This window comes from Emys orbicularis, chromosome 2 (assembly GCF_028017835.1).
Source record: "Emys orbicularis isolate rEmyOrb1 chromosome 2, rEmyOrb1.hap1, whole genome shotgun sequence".
Taxonomy (NCBI): Eukaryota; Metazoa; Chordata; order Testudines; family Emydidae; genus Emys; species Emys orbicularis.
In genome coordinates, this window is record NC_088684.1 from 91,685,114 (window position 1) to 91,704,230 (window position 19,117).

General features: G+C 43.0%; 1 protein-coding gene across 2 annotated transcripts in view; it reads left to right on the forward strand.

Moving 5' to 3' along the window:
* The window catches only part of GNAL (G protein subunit alpha L), a 320,857-nt gene extending 303,662 nt beyond the window's left edge, over window positions 1-17,195 (forward strand). For both annotated transcript variants that reach the window (XM_065398246.1, XM_065398247.1), the window contains exons 7-12: window positions 2,862-2,935; window positions 4,827-4,885; window positions 5,311-5,431; window positions 7,412-7,542; window positions 9,916-9,983; window positions 17,049-17,195. In XM_065398246.1, coding sequence (XP_065254318.1) covers window positions 2,862-2,935; window positions 4,827-4,885; window positions 5,311-5,431; window positions 7,412-7,542; window positions 9,916-9,983; window positions 17,049-17,195 — 600 coding nt within the window. The remainder of the gene's footprint in view (window positions 1-2,861; window positions 2,936-4,826; window positions 4,886-5,310; window positions 5,432-7,411; window positions 7,543-9,915; window positions 9,984-17,048) is intronic.
* Window positions 17,196-19,117: the final 1,922 nt, after the last annotated feature.

The window sequence follows — 19,117 nt, forward strand, 5'->3', positions numbered from 1 at the left end:
AGGCTGGCTGAGTTCGGTGTACAGACCCACCAAATACAGCCTGAACAAGCTCATTACGTCACCTCCCAAAGTCCTAGAATCCCTACAGTGGTGGACCAAACCCGAAAACCTGTGTGCGGGTATTCCCTTCCAACAAACACCACCATCAATCATGATCACAACAGGGGCCTCCCTACTGGGCTGGAATGAATCTATAAGGGTGATGACAGACAATGTAGTGTGCATGTTTTACTTCAACAGACAAGGGGGGGCTCGGTCTCACTCTGTCTGCACCGTGGCCAGGAGACACCACATTGACATCTCAGCTTCCTATCTCCCGGGATGTCTAAGTACCACATCTGACACACTAAGCAGACACTTTCCGCAGGAGCACGAGTGGGAATTGAACCATACGGTCTTACAACAGATCTTCTACCAATGGGGATTCCCCTCTGTCGATCTATTTGCCACAGTGCAAAACCACAAATGCCCACTGTTCTGTCCAAGGCGGGACTCGGTCCCTGATCTCTGGGGGATGCTTTCCTAATCAGTTGGGACAAGACACTCACGTAGGCATTCCCCCCCATACCTCTGATACACAGAGTCCTACGCAAAATCAGGGATGACAAGGCCAGGATCATCATGATTGCTCCAGCATGGCCCAGACAGACCTGGTACCCTTACCTTCTGCACGTCAGTTTGTCCTCCACAGATCCTCCTGTCACGGCCACATCATCCATCCACAACTGGAGAAGCTCCATCTGAAGGTGTGGCTGCACCATGGTTCCATTTATACAAGTTAACCTGTTCAGAACAAGTCAAACACGTGTTAATGAACAACAGATGTGAGTCCACGTGGAAGACCTACCTACAAAAATGGAAACGCTTTTCCACATGGAGTCTTGACAAACACCTCACTCCCTGCACTACACCCCTACCCATGGTGCTAGACTATTTTCTAGAGCTCAAGAACTCAGGCCTATCCCTAAGCTCTATCAAAGTCCATCTCTCGGCAATTAACACGTTCCATGACAAGATTGATGGATTCTCGACATTTACACATCCAATCATAAAACACTTCTTAGATGGGCTCCAGAACCTTTACCCCAAAGTACACTCTCCCACATCCACGTGGGATCTGAACCTAGTCCTCAAGGGACTCATGATACCCGCATTCGAACCACTAGCCACCTGCTCCTTACAACATATGTCAATGAAGGTGGCATTCTTAGTGGCAATCACATCCACTAGAAGGGTTAGCGAGATGAGTGCACTGATGGCCAATCCACCCTACATGGTCTTTGTCAAAGATAAGGTCACATTTCAACACCATCCCAAATTCCTCCCTAAAGTAGCATCTACCTTCCATATCAACCAACCTATTCATCTCCCTGCATTCTACCCTAAACCGCACAAAATCTACAAGACGCTTCATTGCGCACCCTGGATGTTAGGAGGGCTATAGCCTTCTACTTGAACAGAACAAAACCTTTTCGTAAATCCCTGAGACTGTTCGTTTCGACGACAGAATGATCCGAAGGTGCTGCTATATCCATACAATGCCTTTCCAACTGAATATCCAATTGCATCCGCCTGTGTTATCAAACACACGACATACAATTCCCTACTGGGATTAGATCCCATTCTACTAGGGCCATGGCAACATGCATGGCATTCCTAGACAACGTACCCATTGCGGAAATTTGCAAAACTGCCACATGGGCATCAGAGCATACCTTTGCTAACCACTATGCCATCACTCAAGACTCTAGGGCAGATGCCACACTAGGCCTCACAGTCCTCTCTACTTCTACCATTCACATAACTCCAAGTCTCCTACCCCCCCCGCCCCCCCGACCATAATGGGTACTGCTCTACATTCACCTGAAGTGGAGCACCCACACGGACAACACTCGAAGAAGAAGAAGAGAAGGTTACTCACCTTGTGCAGTAACTGAGGTTCTTCGAGATGTGGGTGCTCCACTACCCACCTTCCTCCCCTCTACTTTGGAGTTCGCTACGAGGACTCTACAATAGAGAAGGAACCGACGGGTGTGGGCCATGCGCACGCTGACCGAGACTCCAATGGCCGCAAGACACACATGCGGCCTGACCAGGCACTGCTACCAGAAATCTCCAATCAACGGTGCCGCATCGCACCGTCACCTGAAATGGAGTACCCATAGGGATCCACATCTCGAAGAACCTCAGTTACTGCGCAAGGTGAGTTAATTTCTCTTGCACACAGTAGAATTTTAAAATATTTTTCCTTTAAAAAAAACCCTAGGAAATTACATTAAAAACTATGTTAAGAATATTATTTGTTTTAAAGTTAAGTAGTACTCAAAAGATAGGAAATGCCAGGTTTGCAGCTGTGCATATGACCTTAATTCTGCCCCCTTGTTAATTATGATACAATCTTTAATTACATGATCACATACTATTTTTCCCTAGGACTCATCTCATTCAGGGCATAAGGGGGGCAGAATTAAGGTTGCATAAGCAACTGTAAATCTGGCATTTCCTAACTTGTGAGTGCTTGACTTTGCAACCTAACATTTTAAACTTTTTATATAATTTAAAATACATTATCCATCTCACATGTGCAACTTTATACAATCATCAGTAACAGACTTCAATATGTGTTTAGTGGACGAAAACATGTGACATCCCCCTGCTTCTACAAAGTCAAGATCTAGCTATGTTATTTTATTTGTATACTGATTGTGTGAATTTGCAGGTAAATGCTTATAAACAAGACAGATTTTACTTTAATTAAAATGAACATCAAGGATTTTCATCTAAAGGAGTATTCCATGCTTTTCAAATCAAAATAAGGGGGTAAAAATGTCATTCATCTGTGTCTATTTTCTTATTTCCAGGATCTATTAAGATGCAGAGTTTTGACATCAGGGATTTTTGAAACAAGATTTCAAGTAGATAAAGTAAATTTTCAGTAAGTGTATTAGCAATAATTTATGGTTATTGTACTTACTTTGAACCACTTGATTCAGATGTCCCTACCTCACACCTTTTATATTATAGCTATTGTAGGTCTTCCAACCTCTTTGTCTTAATAGGACACAATGTAATTGTCTTTTACTCAAAAAGAAAAGAGAGCTGAAAACTGTAGTAGTGTCCCCTAGTGTCTTTCTATCCTAGGGTGTATCTGTAGTGGATGTTGCTTATTATTTCATTTCATAGTGTTTATGTAATCTTGTCAATTTACACAGTACTTTCTTTACTTTCTTTGGAGTCGATGCAGACTTCATTGGGAATATTTGCATCAGTAAAGGTTTGAAGAATTGGGCCCAAAGAAATAAGTCTCTTCTTGTTCTGAAGAGCTGTAATCTATGGATTTTGAGGTTTTATATCAGTGGTGGGCAACCTGGAGCCCGCGGGCCGCATGCAGCCCATCAGGGTAATCTGATTACCGGCCACGAGGCCGCCACTTCCCGCGGCTCCCATTGGCCAGGAACGGTGAACCACGGCCACTGGGAGCTGCAGGGGGCCGTGCCTGCGGATGGTCAACGTCAGCAAAATGTCTCGCGGCCCGCAATCAGATTACCCTAATGGGCCGCATGTGCCCCGCAGGCCACAAGTTGCCCGCCACTGTTTTATATTGTTTCCCTATTAAAACACACACTTTTTTTCATACGCCTCATCAGGCTGCTTGTAGTTATTATTTTTAACCAAAATATTTTATCAATATTGTGCCTCTGAATTTTAACTTCCCCACTGAGTGTTGGAAATATTCTGAAACTTGTGCCTGTTAGAGCACGGTAGATCCAAACATTTTGACGCCAAACCTATAAAAGGGTCTCACACAAAACCTCAGCCACATATAGTTCTAAAGCAGGGGTCTCAAACTCCCGGCCCGCGGGCCATCTGCGGCCCATGAGCCTCCCCAATGTGGCCCCTGGGGCTCCAGCAGTTTTGGGGCCGGATCGCTCCCTTGGCCCCACATTCCCCCACAGGGGCCCCAGCAGCACAGTGGAGCTGAGCGGCGTCTGCCTGCTTGCTCCAGTGGCTGCCGGCCCCTCCCTGGGGCCCAGGGGTGGGGCTGTGCCTCTGCGTGCTGCCCCCAACCCGAGTGCCCCTGTGGCCAATGAGATGTTGCGGGGGCGGTGCCTGGGGGCAGAAGCGCGCAGAGGCCCCCCGGCCCGCCCCGCCTTGGAGCCCCAGATAAGCACCACGCCCCCAACCCCGTCCCAGAGCCTGCACCCCATCCCCCGCACCCCCCCGGTCTCCAAACTCCCTCCCAGAGCCTGCATCCCCTCCCCACACACACCCCAGCCCCCAAACTCCATTCCAGAGCCTGCACCCGACCCGACCCTCCCCCACCCAAACTCCCTCCCAGAGCCCAATCTCTCACCCCTTCTGCACCCAAACTCCCTCCCAGAGCCTGCACCCCAATCCCTATCCCAGACCTCCTCCCCAATCCAAACTCTGTCCCAGAGCCTTAGGCAGGTGGGGGGTGGAGTTTTTGGGGGGTGGGTTCTGGGCAGCATAAGTGACATTGGCCCGCTAGGAGGATTTGAGGATTGAGGCACTGGCCCTAAGGTAAATTGAGTTTGAGACCCCTGTCCTAAAGGCTTAAAAATCCATTTATCCTGTAGGAAAAGTGTGTTTCTGTAGAAATTCAGTGGAATTCTCCCAACAGGGCAGGGAAGATAGAATTGTTATGTCTGCATGACATGGCAACACAATTTCAGGAACTCTTCCCCTTCAGGCAGTATTTCTTTGCTATTGCCCTTGGATCTGTCAGACTGAACCCTAACCCTGCATGCTTCATGTGATTTTCCTAGTGCACACAAATGATATAACATCCTATGGCTTTTTAACAGCATGTTTGATGTAGGTGGCCAGAGAGACGAAAGAAGAAAATGGATCCAATGTTTTAATGGTAAGTCTGCACCACATTTTTAGCTTGAATCTATTCTCTGCTGGGAGAATTTCTGTACTGCTCATAGAATTTTGTTTTACACTAAATTTAAATAAGCCGGTCTCTTTTTTCATAAAACATCTGTGTATTTTGTATTATTTTAGCAGTTCACTACATCTTCTCTTACGATTCTCTCACCAAATGAGGTGTTTACAGCAAAACAGTCTCATTTGAACATAGATTAAAACTGCACATCACCATGTGACATTAATAAAGGAACCCAACATCACATATAATTTCTTCCAACATAAATTAGAGTACACACTGCAGACGGAGTTGTGTGGAGCCTTTGTGTGGCTGCATTAAAATATTACAATGTTGAGCTTGTTTGGGGTAAATGAAACATTCTGTTCTCTTTATTTTTTTCTTTTGTGTGTTCCACCAAGATGTCACTGCTATAATCTTTGTTGTGGCCTGTAGCAGCTACAACATGGTAATAAGGGAAGACAATAACACAAACAGACTACGGGAATCCCTGGATCTCTTCAAAAGCATCTGGAACAATAGGTAAAAATAAATCTCTTACTGGAGTATTAATGTAGTCAGTAATAATTAAATTAGTATTTAGCACTTACATTTGTCTAAGCTTTGTTCAAGCATTAATTACTTAAACATTAGCTAATAATTTTAAAGGCTCAGTCAAGTACTTTTTCTATCTGTTATTATTAATATCTCTGTAGCAACTTATAGAAATTTCAAATAAAATATCTTTCCTTACCGATTGAAAAGAACTTTGCCACTTTAAGTTGCCAATGAACGTGTACTTCAGTGCATACAGTGATACCTCACTAATGAGCAGGCCCCATTGCTAAGTATTTAGATTTTTTTTGTTTAGAAAATGTCAAGACAGGACCAGAATGTTCCCTGGTAACCAATCTTGAAGCACCACCAACTGCACTAACCCCTCCTCAACACCATCTATGGCCCTGGAACAGGGCTATTGTACTTACAGTACATTGCTGCTGCTGCAGAGACAAGACTACGTCAGTTTCTCGGTATTCTAACAGGATCATAGAATTGAACAAGAAGCCGACAGGCCAGATGGCCCACCAGAAGCATACAGATTCAGGCAGGGAGTGACAAGGGCTTTGGAAAGGTCAGCAGCCAGGTCTCAAGAGCTGCCACCACTTCTGTATTTCTGTAGTGTTAAGCTAAGGAAGCGAGTGAAACCCAACTCTGCCATCGCTATGTTTGAGTGGGGAAGATCAGGATGTTCTCATATTTCAGCTCCATCTCCCCCTCAGGTGGGAGCAGATACACTGAGGATGTCCTCTCATCACAGCAGTATGGTAGCAGTAGCAGCAACCAACTTCATGCACGTTCACGGCACCAGTCTCAATACCACAAGAGCATACAGGCAGCGGCTCTCCTAAGAGTCGTCCCCTGAAAACAAGTCCAGTGGGACTGCACCCAGTTATAAGCAAGTAGCCCTGTTTAAGAACTTTAGCCACTGTTTGGGTCAAGGTTAGCGCATGACATGGGGCTTCATGATAGGTCCAGCTGACAGCATGATGTCACATTTCTTGTTCCCATCCCTAATACAACCACAAAATCTTGCAGGGCGTCATTTTAAGCAACTCCAAAATCTGTAGGGAGATTAGTGTATGAAATTTGGAGTTTGCCATTTACTAAAGTGTGAAGTTATAAGGTTGTATTGTATGATAAGTGTATAATTAGATATTTTAACAGCTACCACAGTTTCTCTATCTTATCTAATTGTAGCATTCTTTTAGATTACACTAATGTTGCAGTCTCTGTAAATGATAGATATGGTAACTAGCTAGCAATTTGAATAGATTTCTAATTGATAATAAGTAAAAATGAAATGCAACGTAAGATCATGAGAAGTTACAAGACTTGATCTATCTATCTTTATGCTCCTGGGTGTAAGGTGATTGTCAGACTAGGTCAGGAAGAATTTTTAGCACAAATCCCAGTGGTGTAGTGTCACAATAATAGTCCGGTGCATTATTGTGGCAGAATGGGATTTACTTCCCCTGACTCATCAGGTACCATATAGGGCACTGTCAGAAGTAGGATTCTGGTTTGGATGATCAGTTGGTCAGTTCAGATACAGCAATTTGTATGAAAAAAATGTACAAGACAGATAAGTAACCTCCAATATTTCTCTGTTGCTTTAGTAGAACCAAGCACATCTTTACATGTTAAGGAGCACTAGTATTAAGTTTTTACTGTGACGTTTTTAGAAAATGTTAATGCTCTGGTGCCTAGGGTTAGTGATTTGGTAGCAGAGGGTCAATCTATAAAACAATATATTTTAAACGCTATTGATATATCAACCAGTATGGATGTGAATTCAAGATAACTGAAATATTAGTTTAGCTTGGTTGTTTTTTTATTAAACTTGGTTAAAAGTGCCTCACAGACCACACAAAATAGGAATAGGCCATTAAAGATTTCCTTTATGAAATGGTTGTCCAATGGATGTGTTAGAGTTGGCATCAACATCTGGTTTGTTCTTCACAGGTGGTTACGGACCATTTCTATCATTTTGTTCTTGAACAAACAGGATATGCTAGCTGAAAAGGTCTTGGCAGGGAAATCAAAAATTGAAGATTACTTTCCTGAATATGTGCGTTACACTGTACCTGATGATGGTAAGATTTCGTAACTGTTGGGATAATCCTTGTTCTCACAAGTACTACAAAGCATGCAGATTCTTTCAATCAAAATGATGATACACCACTGTGAAAAGATAGGAGACATGCATGTACACACTCAAAGGGGAAACTTAACTTGGGAAAGGTCTTTGCCCTATTTTATTTGTAAGCATCTGATCAGGTATCTTAGTTACGTACAAAATTATGGTAGGATGGGATGGAATGAAGCAAATTATACCAAGCTTCTTTCTTCAATTCATTGCTTATTTCAGGATAAAATGAATTCTGTACCCAAAACAAATAGAGTTGACGTGATCTAAGAGGAATGAATTTCCTGTACTGAACAAGAACATTAAAAAATTGACCAATATGGCCCCAATTCAGCAAGATACTTAAGCACATAAGTAGTTCCATTGAGTCAGTGGAGAATACTCACATGCATAGTTAAGCATATGCTTAAGTACCGTTAACTTGGGGATGAAAAAACACCTTATGTACTACTTAATTTGCTATATTGCGGAAATTGCGGATCCCGTAATATTAAGCTTCCACTGCAGTTTTTATTTTAATTAACTTACTTTGCACAGTTCACAATTTTTCTTACATTTTGAGATTTGCAACACACACTTTTTTTCCCCATTTATCCATGCTGACAGTGGCAGGGTTCTGGCTGTCAGCCCCAGGCAGCGGAGCTCTGGCTGTCATCCCCGAGGGCGGGAGGGCAGGCTCCCATTGTCAGCCACACATGCATTGGCCTGCTAAACCCAGGGTTGTGAGTTCAATCCTTGAGGGGGCCATTTAGGGATCTGGGGCAAAAATCTGTCTGGGGACTGGTCCTGCTTTGAGGAGGGGGTTGGACTAGATGACCTCCTGAGGTCCCTTCCAACCCTGATATTCTATGATTAAAAATTACTCTATGATTAATGACTCTAATATAGTTGTAGCAAAATGTCTGGTTATCAAAAAAATAGCAGGCATAACATAATATTTAAGTGTTTATATCGTTCTAGCAAATTTTTCTTAAACAAATAGGTCTTCTCTGGGTTTTCCAAATTACCACAATTAATAAAGGTCCATTATTATTTTTCTGCCGTTTTCCATGTCTTGTCCACATCTCAGCCACAATTATTTGACAATCAGCCTGCATTTCAAGTAGGACCTAACTTATATAATAAATGGTCTTCAGCATCAAAACTTTGTCAACAGATATGATAGCAACAGAATGTTTAACTACTGAATTGCTATTTTCACATTTCAGTGTTTTCCTGTTACTAAATGCTAGGGGTTGTTAAGAAAATGTACTTTACATTGAAATATTTGCTAATTATAAATAGTTGCTAGTGTGAAAAATATTTACATTGTTTTAAAAAAAGAGAACAAGTTTACTTTTAAAGAAAGGTAAAATCTTATTATTATTTGTAAAGCCAAATTACTCTATGTAGTAGCTTCATTGTGTTACACACTTGAGGCCTTTTTTCAAATCAGCATATGTACCAAGTGAAACCCAAACGCTGATCCATGTGAATAAAGTGATCAATGTGAGTAAGCATTTGCAGAGTCTACAGTCCGTTCTAGTGGTTTGTATGACCAATGATACTGCCGTAAGCAATGTTCCCAATTTATCCAAGGAGCTGTTGCCCATAACAAGCTGTGAAATAGAAGTTTGTTTATTTAAGATGGGTTAAAACAGCGGTTCTCAAACTTTAGCAACCTGAGGACCCCCATTTTGGTTTTAAAAAATTTGTGGACCCCCAAGCCTCCCGCTCAGTCCCAGGCTCTGCCCCCACTCCACCTCTTCCCCTAAGGACCCACCTCTTCCCGCCCCCACTCCTCCCCTGCCCCTCCTCTTCCGTGCCTCTTTCCACCCCTTCCCCCAAGCGCACCTTGTCCCCGCTTCTCCCCCTCCCTCCCAGCGCCTGCTGCACACCAGGGAACAGCTGTTCCGCAGCATGCAGGAGGCACTGGAAGGGACGGGGAGCAGTTGATCAGCGGGGCTGGTGGCCCTGGACATGATTCCGCCCCCGAGCGCGCCCTGTCCCCACTCCTCCTCCTCCCTCCCAGCGCCTCCTGCACGCCACAGAACAGCTGTTCCCCGGCGTGCAGGAGGTGCTGGGAGGGTGGGGGAGAAGTTGATCAGCAGCGCCCACAGACCAACTGGAGTGCCCTTGTGGACCAGATCCCAGTCTGAGAAACGCTGGTTTAAAGTGTTTTTTCGTTTTGGAAGAACCAATTGTGAATGTAATGTAGGTATATTGTTTTTTAATTCCTATAGCAAAGAACTATCTCTTATTTATTCCATCTGTTATTAAATATGCAAAATAGCTCTCATTTATTTAATTTATCTGATACAATTTATTTTTAATTAAACAGCAACACCAGATGCTGGAGAAGATCCCAAAGTCACAAGAGCCAAGTTCTTTATCCGGGATGAGTTTTTAGTGAGTAATTTTAAAAACCTATATCTAGTCGTATCATGGAGGTTACTCTCATTAAACATACTTGACAATATGGTCACATTTTGCAAAAATAGGGTGGGGAAAAAATGCTTAGCTCTTTCATAGCTTTTTTCAGCCATACATTTCACAGCACTGAAAAAAGGTGAAGCCCATTTTATAAATGGTGAAACTAAGGCACAAAGATGCCAAGTGACACATAGTGAGTCATTGGCAGAACCAGGAATAGTCTCCTGAAACCCAGTCTGGTACTTAGTCTACTGTGGACCCAGACTGCCTTCCTCTTTCCTTTCGTTCTCCATTGTGCACATGGCCACAGTAATATGGACCGCTTCCACTTCTAATTTATGTGATTTATTTTGAGGATTTATTTATCTATAAAAGCTTATTCTTGTTGCATAGCAGATTTCATTCACATCTCTGTGCTGGCTGCGTGGCCTGTATGGAGTTCACAATCTGTTACTGAGGTCAGCTCCTACGCTTAGCGACAGGTTTGTTATAGATAGGGCTCTACCAAATTCACGACAATGAAAACTATGTCACGGACCATGAAATCTGGTCTTTTGTGTGCTTTTACCCTATACTATACAGATTTCACAGGGGAGACCAGCATTTATCAAATTGGGGGTCCTGACCCAAAAGAGAGTTTCAGGGTGGGGGTCACAAGGTTATTTTAGGGGGTTGCGGTATTGCCACCCTTACTTCTGTGCTGATTTCAGAACTGGGCAGCCAGAGAGCGGTGGCTGTTGGCCAGGCGCCTAACTCTGAAGGGGTGGCCAGAGAGTGGCAGCTGCTGACTCAGGGTCCAGCGCAGAAGTAAGGATGGCAATACCATACCATACCATGCCATTTTTCCTTCTGTGCTGCTGGTGGTGGCTCTGCCTTCAGAGCTGGGCTCCCGGCCAGCAGCTGCCGCTCTCCAGCTGCCCAGCTCTGAAGGCAGCGCTAGTATAGCAGTGCAGAAGTAAGGGTAGCAGTACTGCAACCCCCCCCCCCCCACAATAACCTTGTAACCTCCCCACAACTCCATTTTGGGTCAGGACCCCACAATTACAATACTGTGAAGTTTTAGATTTAAAGAGCTGAAATAATGAAATTTATGATTTTTAAAATCGTATGACTGTGAAATTGACCAAAATGGACCGTGAATTTGATAGGGCCCTAGTTATAGACCTGTCTGAATCCCCCTAGTAGACAGTCAACAGTCTGTTGTAATTGGATCAAACCTTTGGATCCCACATGTTTCCAAGCCAGCTGGGTCTGGGCAGCGACAAGTGACTTGTTTCTAACTCTGGGCCTCCGAGGCACCCACCTCCCAGGTGCAGACCTCCCATCTGGCCCCGTTACTTGGGATGTGGGACCCACAGTCTAGCTGCCCTAGGCCCCTGAAACCAGTTCTCTGGGTTCTCCAGTCAAATATGCATGCTCCCCCACCAAAGTCCCCTCCAGCAGCACTCTGCATTATAGTTTAACTCTTCAGGGACACCTGGCAGGTAAAGTAAGGAACACAGGCTTGCACAGGAGTTTCAGAAAACACAGTAACTTTTACTCTGAAAGCACACAAGAGTTACAGATCTGGGGATAAAACAACAAACACCTACACATTCTCTCTCCTGAATCACTTCTAGTGAGCATTAAGGCCCAGCCCGTGTATCAGGCGGGTAGGCCCCTCCTGCAGTTCTTCTGTTTTCTTAGTGATCGTGGAATCCTAGAATATCAGGGTTGGAAGGGACCTCAGGAGGTCATGTAGTCCAACCGCCTGCTCAAAGCAGGACCAATCCCCAATTAATCATCCCAGCCAGGGCTTTGTCAAGCCTGACCTTAAAAACCTCTAAGGAAGGAGATTCCATCACCTCCCTAGGTAACCCATTCCAGTGCTTCACCACCCTCCTAGTGAAAAAGTTTTTCCCAATATCCAACCTAAACCTCCCCCACTGCAACTTGAGATGTTCAGCTGGTGAGAGAGATTCATAGATTCCAAGGCCAGAGGGGATCACTGTGATCATTAGTCCAGTGGTTCTCAACATCTTGGGGCTCAGGAACCATTTGTAAACCTTGATGGCCTGAGAGTCGCTTGATGGCCTGACCCCCTGAGTCACTCCCAGACCTGATGCCCCCATTCCCCCTGAGGGGCCCATCGGGAAGGGCTTGGAGCTAAGATTCCAGATGCTCTGGCCAGATGTGAACAGCTGGGAGTATGCCCCACTTGCAACTGGTGGAAAGGGTGGTGAGGCTAGACCATGCCCAAAAACACGCAGCCCCTCCCCATGGCCCATGGATGGCAGAGAGTAATGGGGGATTTGGGGCCTGGAGGTGAAGTGGAGAGATCAGGGGACTTAGGGTGTAGTGAGGAGGAAGGAGTTAGGGGGTCTAGGGAAGCTGGAGAAGGAATTAGGGGCAGCAGGAGGCTGGGGAAAGGGTATGGGGCAGAGGTGTATGGGAGAGGGGTGGCAGTCCATTAGCTCTCGGAAAACACACAGCCCAGGGTGGGCCAAGTGTAAAGGGGGAATTTGCAGTGCTATGGGTAAATTAGAGGCACTGGGGGGGGGGGCAAGGGAAGAAAATTTGGGGACCTGGGGGCCAGGATGGGTGGTAGGATAGAGGAGATGTTGCCAGGCTGTGGGGCAGAGGGTACATCCAGGGGCTGGTACTTACCAGAGAACATGACACCATCCTCTCCTTCCTGGCTCCTGTCCTGTGGAGCTGGCTGGGCTCAGCTCCCCACTGCAAGCATTGTGACCCTATGCACCAGGTTTCAACGCCCAGAGCGGGGCACTGAGACCAGCCAGCTCCATGACCCTTTGAAATATTCTGGCTACCCAATTTTGGGTCGCACCCTAAGGGTTGAGAAATCCTGCTGGTAAGTTCTTCCAATGGTTAATCACCCTCACAGTTAAAAACTTACCCCTTATCTCCAGTCTGAATTTGTCTAGCTTCAACTCCCAGCCATACGACGGTGTTAGACCTCTGTCTGCTAGATCGAAGAGCCCTTTATCAAATATTTGTTCCCCCAGCCAAGCACAGATTTTGCTCTTACATAAGGTTTCAGTCCCCTCTGTCGTGTGACCCATACATCAGCTTCAGCACCCCAGTCAGGTGGCTGAAGTGTGAGATTCTTGTCCCAGCTTTGGCCCCTTTACCTGGCATAAAAGAGCCAGAACAGCATGAAGGGGGCCTAAATGTCCCCTCTCTGGCCAGAGGAGGATTCCCCCTGTTTAGCCACATCTGAAGACAGCTTTAAGGCTGCCTTCTGAGGTCCACCTGTAATGGTTGTGCGTGGGGCAGGAGTGTTTTGGGGTGGGAGCAGAGCACATGGTGCTGCAGAGATTCCTGGCAGGCCTGAGTAGCTTCCTTAATTTAGACAGGCCCCCAGGGCCGGTTATACCTGGAGCTACCCAGGATTTCAAGGGTGCTAACGTGAGCCTAAACCTCCCCTCCCCGTGGAAGCACTGCACAGAATCTCACCTTGAGTTCATGGCAGATAATTTTCACAAATCTGTTCTTTCCATTATTCAGTCTAAAAGAAAATGGGGGAATCCAGACACTTATGTGGATATTTAAAATGTCAGCCGGCTGAAGTGAAAGTTTTTCTAGTAAAAATATTCCTAAGGCGTTGCACTGTGCCACTGCCAATGGCAACAGGCGAGTAAGACTGAAGTAGTTATTTTACTTTACATTTTAAATACTGTTCTGAAGCAAATTAGAGAAACCTTGAACATTTTATGCTTCAAAAAGTGAAGGAGTTTTTCATCTCACTACCTTTGTTACATTTTTCTTTCCAATTCTTTATGGTCTGTATTTTTTTTTTCTTGTTCTGCTCTGTTACATTTCCTGGAAAATCTGCCTTTATTACTTATCCATTCTTTATTGTAATTTTGGTAGCCTATAGTCATGTTCACGGGTCTGGTACATCAGCCCCCTGCTCCTGCTGCACAAGACGCTTTAGGAATGGTGCTTTGGTAGCCTGTGAAAGTCATGTCGTCTTATAGCCCTCTGTAACTGTACCTGGCACGCTGCAACTCTCAAAACTCTCCCTCTGCTGACCCAGACTGCAGCCACCAATTCTATTTCAGATGATTGTCTTAATTAAACACAGGTTTAACACAGACTAGTTAAGAAAAGGTGTTTATATTTAAACACACCTCTGACTAATATTGCTAAAAAGTATCAGAAGGTAGGCATTTCATTTTCTCGCTCTCATTTTCAGAAGTGCTAACTATCTGAAAGCCCCCTTGACTTCAAGTTGCAGGTATTCAGTACCTGTGAAAACTACGCCATTGGTTTCCAATTTATGAAAGCATTAGCTAGGTATGGCAGGAAGAGCTGTTTGTCTGGCTCACCAAGACAAGGCTGGCAATTCAGCTCTTTGCCTCAGCAAATTTTTTTTTTCCTTGCCAGGTCAGGTCACGTCACATGTCTAGTTCATGGCAGTGTCTCCTATTTCACAAGGTCTCTGTTTCGTAGGAAACTCTCCAGGCTCCTAGTCCTGTGCTTAATCACAAGACTATCCTTCCTCCTCACAATGTTGAACCCAGCATTCATCTATTCTTTACAATTCTCCCAAAACAAATAGTGATGTTTTGTATACAGGATTCTGCAACTGCTGATGTTTTACTTCAGGGCAATGGGTCAGCCCTACAGAAACAGCAGCGGGGCAAATCTGGTTTATTCTGGTTTTTATTTTGAAAAATCTGAATAATTTTTTCTTGGACTTGAAGCAGCTACTATCTGAATATATTGACCTGCATTCCAAAAATACTATATTTAGCTCCTTTCAGAAGAATCTGTTGTGTTCTTAGTAATCTTGACCTGTTCATAATTATAGGGATCCAACTTCAATATTTTTCTTGTATTCTAGTATAGTAATGGTTCTTCTGCTAAATGTTATTATAGAGGTGTGTATTTTTCCTTGGGTTGGCACTCACTTCTCTTAATAGAAGTCTAATATGACTCCTCAGAATAAGTTTGGAGTTGAAAATTCAGTAGATGGACAATCTCCTAAAATTATACGGTTGCTTAACTGCTAGGGCACAAACAAGACCACATGTTGAAAACACATATTTTAACATGCTGCTGTAGAGTCTCAACTGTAACTGGGCATCACCAAAACATTGTGGTGAACTGGCTACTTTGTACTTCGCTTGGTGGAATCAGAAATTGGCTGTGTATGATAAGCACTATACCCCTAGCAGCCAATGGAGATTCTCTGTCGCTCAAATTGCAGGGCCCCGGGCTTTTGAAGTAGGAGGGATGAGTTCTGTTCTTTGTTATTATCATAAAGCTGTACAGGACACGTATGATGCACACAGCAACTCCACAGCAAGCTCGTGTTCACACCCCAGCTTGATGCAAACTGTATATTCATGTTGACAAGCTACATTGCTGATTTAAAACAAAATTTCACAGTTTTGCCACTTGGTGGCACCAAAAAAGAAAAATAATTCCTGGGACAGATGCATTACAGAATGCAGTATGTGGTTATTAACAGTACAGGTTATATATGAGTATGTACATATAATATATAACATAGCAGCTCTTACAAGATACCCTTCATGCAGTTATACTGGGTATTCAATGGTATTTTAACCTTATAATACTGTGCTTAATATTCTGTTAAAACTTTCTGTTTATATTTTACCTGGTTTACCCAACTCAGAAATTGGAAATACTAATTAGGTCTCCCGGTAGCGCATGATTATTTTGCATATAGTAACATTAAAATATACCATGAGTTGAAATGATTATTCTTTAAAGTTACCCTCTGATCTCATTCCTGGGTCTCTTGTTTCCTAGTGCAAAACGGGAGTATTTTGGTCTCTAAGGGCAGTGGTAGTGGGATGGATTGTGAGCCACTCCCCTTGCTAGTTGTCACAGGGAATGCAAATTTCCCCACACTAGCCTTTTGATGTTCTGTAGACGTAACTTTTAGGGGGGAAAGTGTAGCTTAGTTTTCATGCCCATTCACTCCTTGGTCTCTCTTGCTGAGTGTCAACCAGAGTACCAATTGTGATGGTCGTAGTCTAGCACCTAGTTGATGGCCCATACTATAAAACCAGCCAGTATTGACTGCAGCTGTTAGCTGGCAGTGAGTTCTATTAACTGTCAGACAGGACCAGTTCAGTCATCTAAGCTTTAAAACCAGTCCAGGATTCCTCTGTGTTCATATGGGGCTGATCATAGGGTTGGTGCTTAACAATAATAATTTGAACTATTGACCTAGAAGTGAAAGGTTTTATCTTACATATACATAGATGCTGAAAAGTAGTAGCTTCTAGCATGTCTAAACATAAATGTCCAAGTCAAAGGATCTGTATAATGTAAAACTTCATAAACTATGAGATTTTTCACATGCTCAGTCAGTAAGGCTGTTAAAACAAGCCCTCTTAGAATCCCATGATTTGCTGCTTCAGAGAATGTAAAGCTACCTAGGCTTGTGGGCAAGAAATGGAGCACTTTAAAAAAAAAAAAATTTTTTTTTTGATATAATTTCATCTGAAGTGCAAGAGCAAGGTATTGTAGCTTAAAGATACCCAGGCATTGCTATCTGTCTTCACAGACCCCACTTATATATCATTTTCTTTGTCTAACCTTGGGTTTTCTATGTCTAATCACTGAACAACGCCTCTAGATCCACAGGCAAGGCTCCTAAATGGCTATCTAATCTGCTACTGCCTAAAGCAGTTGAAGTGGCCTGGGTTATAAAACTTCTTAACATGAGTATCTAAGAATTGAAAGTCAACTTAAACGGGGGCTTTTTCACTAGATTGCCAGCAGCTGACCTGTTAAAAGGCTAAATGTGTTTATATGCATGTTTGATTATAATCTAACCTACTTAATACATTTCTTCAGTGTGTATCGTATGAAAACACAGGCATATCTTTGGAAGGCATAGGCACATCCAGGATTTGCATTTGGATAGTCAAACTGGGCTCTTGCTCTCCAAACAGCTAATCTTACAAGTGGGCACGTGTTTGGGATGTAATTCCCCTGTAATGAGCTGACAGACCCCTGAGCAATCAGTCTTCAATATGTTCTCTTCCTTTTCTGCAGAGGATAAGTACAGCAAGTGGAGATGGCAGGCATTACTGCTACCCACATTTCACATGTGCAGTGGACACAGAAAACATCCGCAGAGTGTTCAACGATTGTCGAGACATCATTCAGAGAATGCATCTTCGCCAGTATGAACTCTTGTGATTGGGATCACCGTGGAGCCTGTGGTTTTAAATACTTAGCTCCTTACTCTCTTGCTCTCTCTCTATACTATGCCACACAGGGTGGAAGAAAATACTACAGAAATGTCAGTCTTTTCAGGTTGTTTACCTTAATTATTTAGCCTTTGAGCTGGTTTGCAGCAAGTTTGGGTTTCTTTTCCGCCATGCTTTTTGGGACTATTTGTGTGCTTTATTTTGATATGCCACTTCTTTGTCATTCCACTAAGCCCTTTGGCTACCTCTGTTGCTTTAGAGGTGTGTTTTGTTTTTTGGGTTTTGTTTTTGCTAATTGAACATAACCTGCTAAATTTTTTCCAGCAGGTTATGTTAGTTCAAACTAGTATGTCAGCTGGATGACACTAAAGTCATACCTATCCTTGTGTGGGTCCCTTTTTTAACATGATATTAAGAGTACTTGATGGTTGAAAAAAGAATAATGCACTTTGTATCAGGTTATTAAATACTGTTGAGGAAGTATACACACAATGTAGCAGCACCACAATATTTATTACTCTGTCACAGTTTTTAGCATTACTGAGTTGCAGGTCAACTGATAAAGTGACCTCCTCTTTTAAGCCGTTACTGGCACAGGAAGTAGAGTAGATAATGAGAGGCATGGTGAAGATAAGCAATTTTTCTGGGGTTTTGGGGCTAAGTGCCTCTACACACCTCAGGCATTTGAATTATAGCTACTTTTTCAGCCTGTTGCATCTAGGCAGAAAATGTACCACCCTCACTTACGTTATTTGTTCTGTCCACAAATGATCCGTTTAGTTTAGATCATTCTTGGACAACAGTCCTCTCCCTATATATATATTTTTTTGTTTTACTGCTGGTTTATTATATTGTACAGACTGTAAAATGTAATATTATTTTGTACAACTTTATTGAAGAAAAATACTTGTAGAAGATCTTTGTGCCTTGATTATGGCTGTACCTGTAAAATGAGCTAAGATGTAAGTATGTTTTTGATTGCGCTGTACAGCTTGATGTCAACCTTACCTGCAGCAGAGACTGGAGGTAAGAACTTTATCTGTAGAGTTTAGGGATTTTTTTCTGGTTTATATAAAAACAATGCTCTTTAGTATAAAAAATATAAATTATGCAAATTAACCACTTACCTTTTCAAGTAAGGTATTACAGTCACCGGATGTTGCAGCAACATGCCTTTCTCTTTTGAAATCTCAGCTTTAAAACATTGGAATTCATTCAAGTGTCCAAATTGCAACCTGGTGTTGTTTTAATGGGAATCAAGGATTTTTTTTCCTTTAACTTTAGAAATATGTTTAGTAATTCTTTGGTCATTCATAGTACGTCACAATTGCACAGGCCGATTGTGAATGTGTAAAGCACCATTATATAGAGCTCGTCAATCTTTGTACCAACAGCAGCTTTCATTGTGCAAGTAAATAGCAAGGTGGGGGGTGGGGGGGAGGAGGTATAAACCCTTGTGTCTGGCCTAAGAGAATTACAAGATGACATTTTTATTTCTCTTTTAATAAAGAGACATTAGAAAATTGTTTTATTTTAAATATTGTAGAATCAAACTGTGTGAATATTTCTCAAACTTGAATAATTTATGCAAATGACATTCTCAAAACAAGTTGTGGTACAGTACAATATATAAAAAGCAAGAATTGCTGTAGCAATAAGGCATGTCCTTTTTAGTAACTATAACACTGCTTTATATTTTATACATAGGTGTTTTATGTCTCTGAGTATATACTTTTCCTGTGTCCAAGATAACCTGTACAAATGTCTAAAATTACAGTTGCAATAACAGAAACCTAGAGAAGTGTTAGCCTACATTACTTCGTAGATTGTTTAATCACTCCTTGGACTATCTCCATCCTTTGTTTTAAATTTTAGGGACAAATTAAGATCTGAATTGTTGTTTTCAGGAAC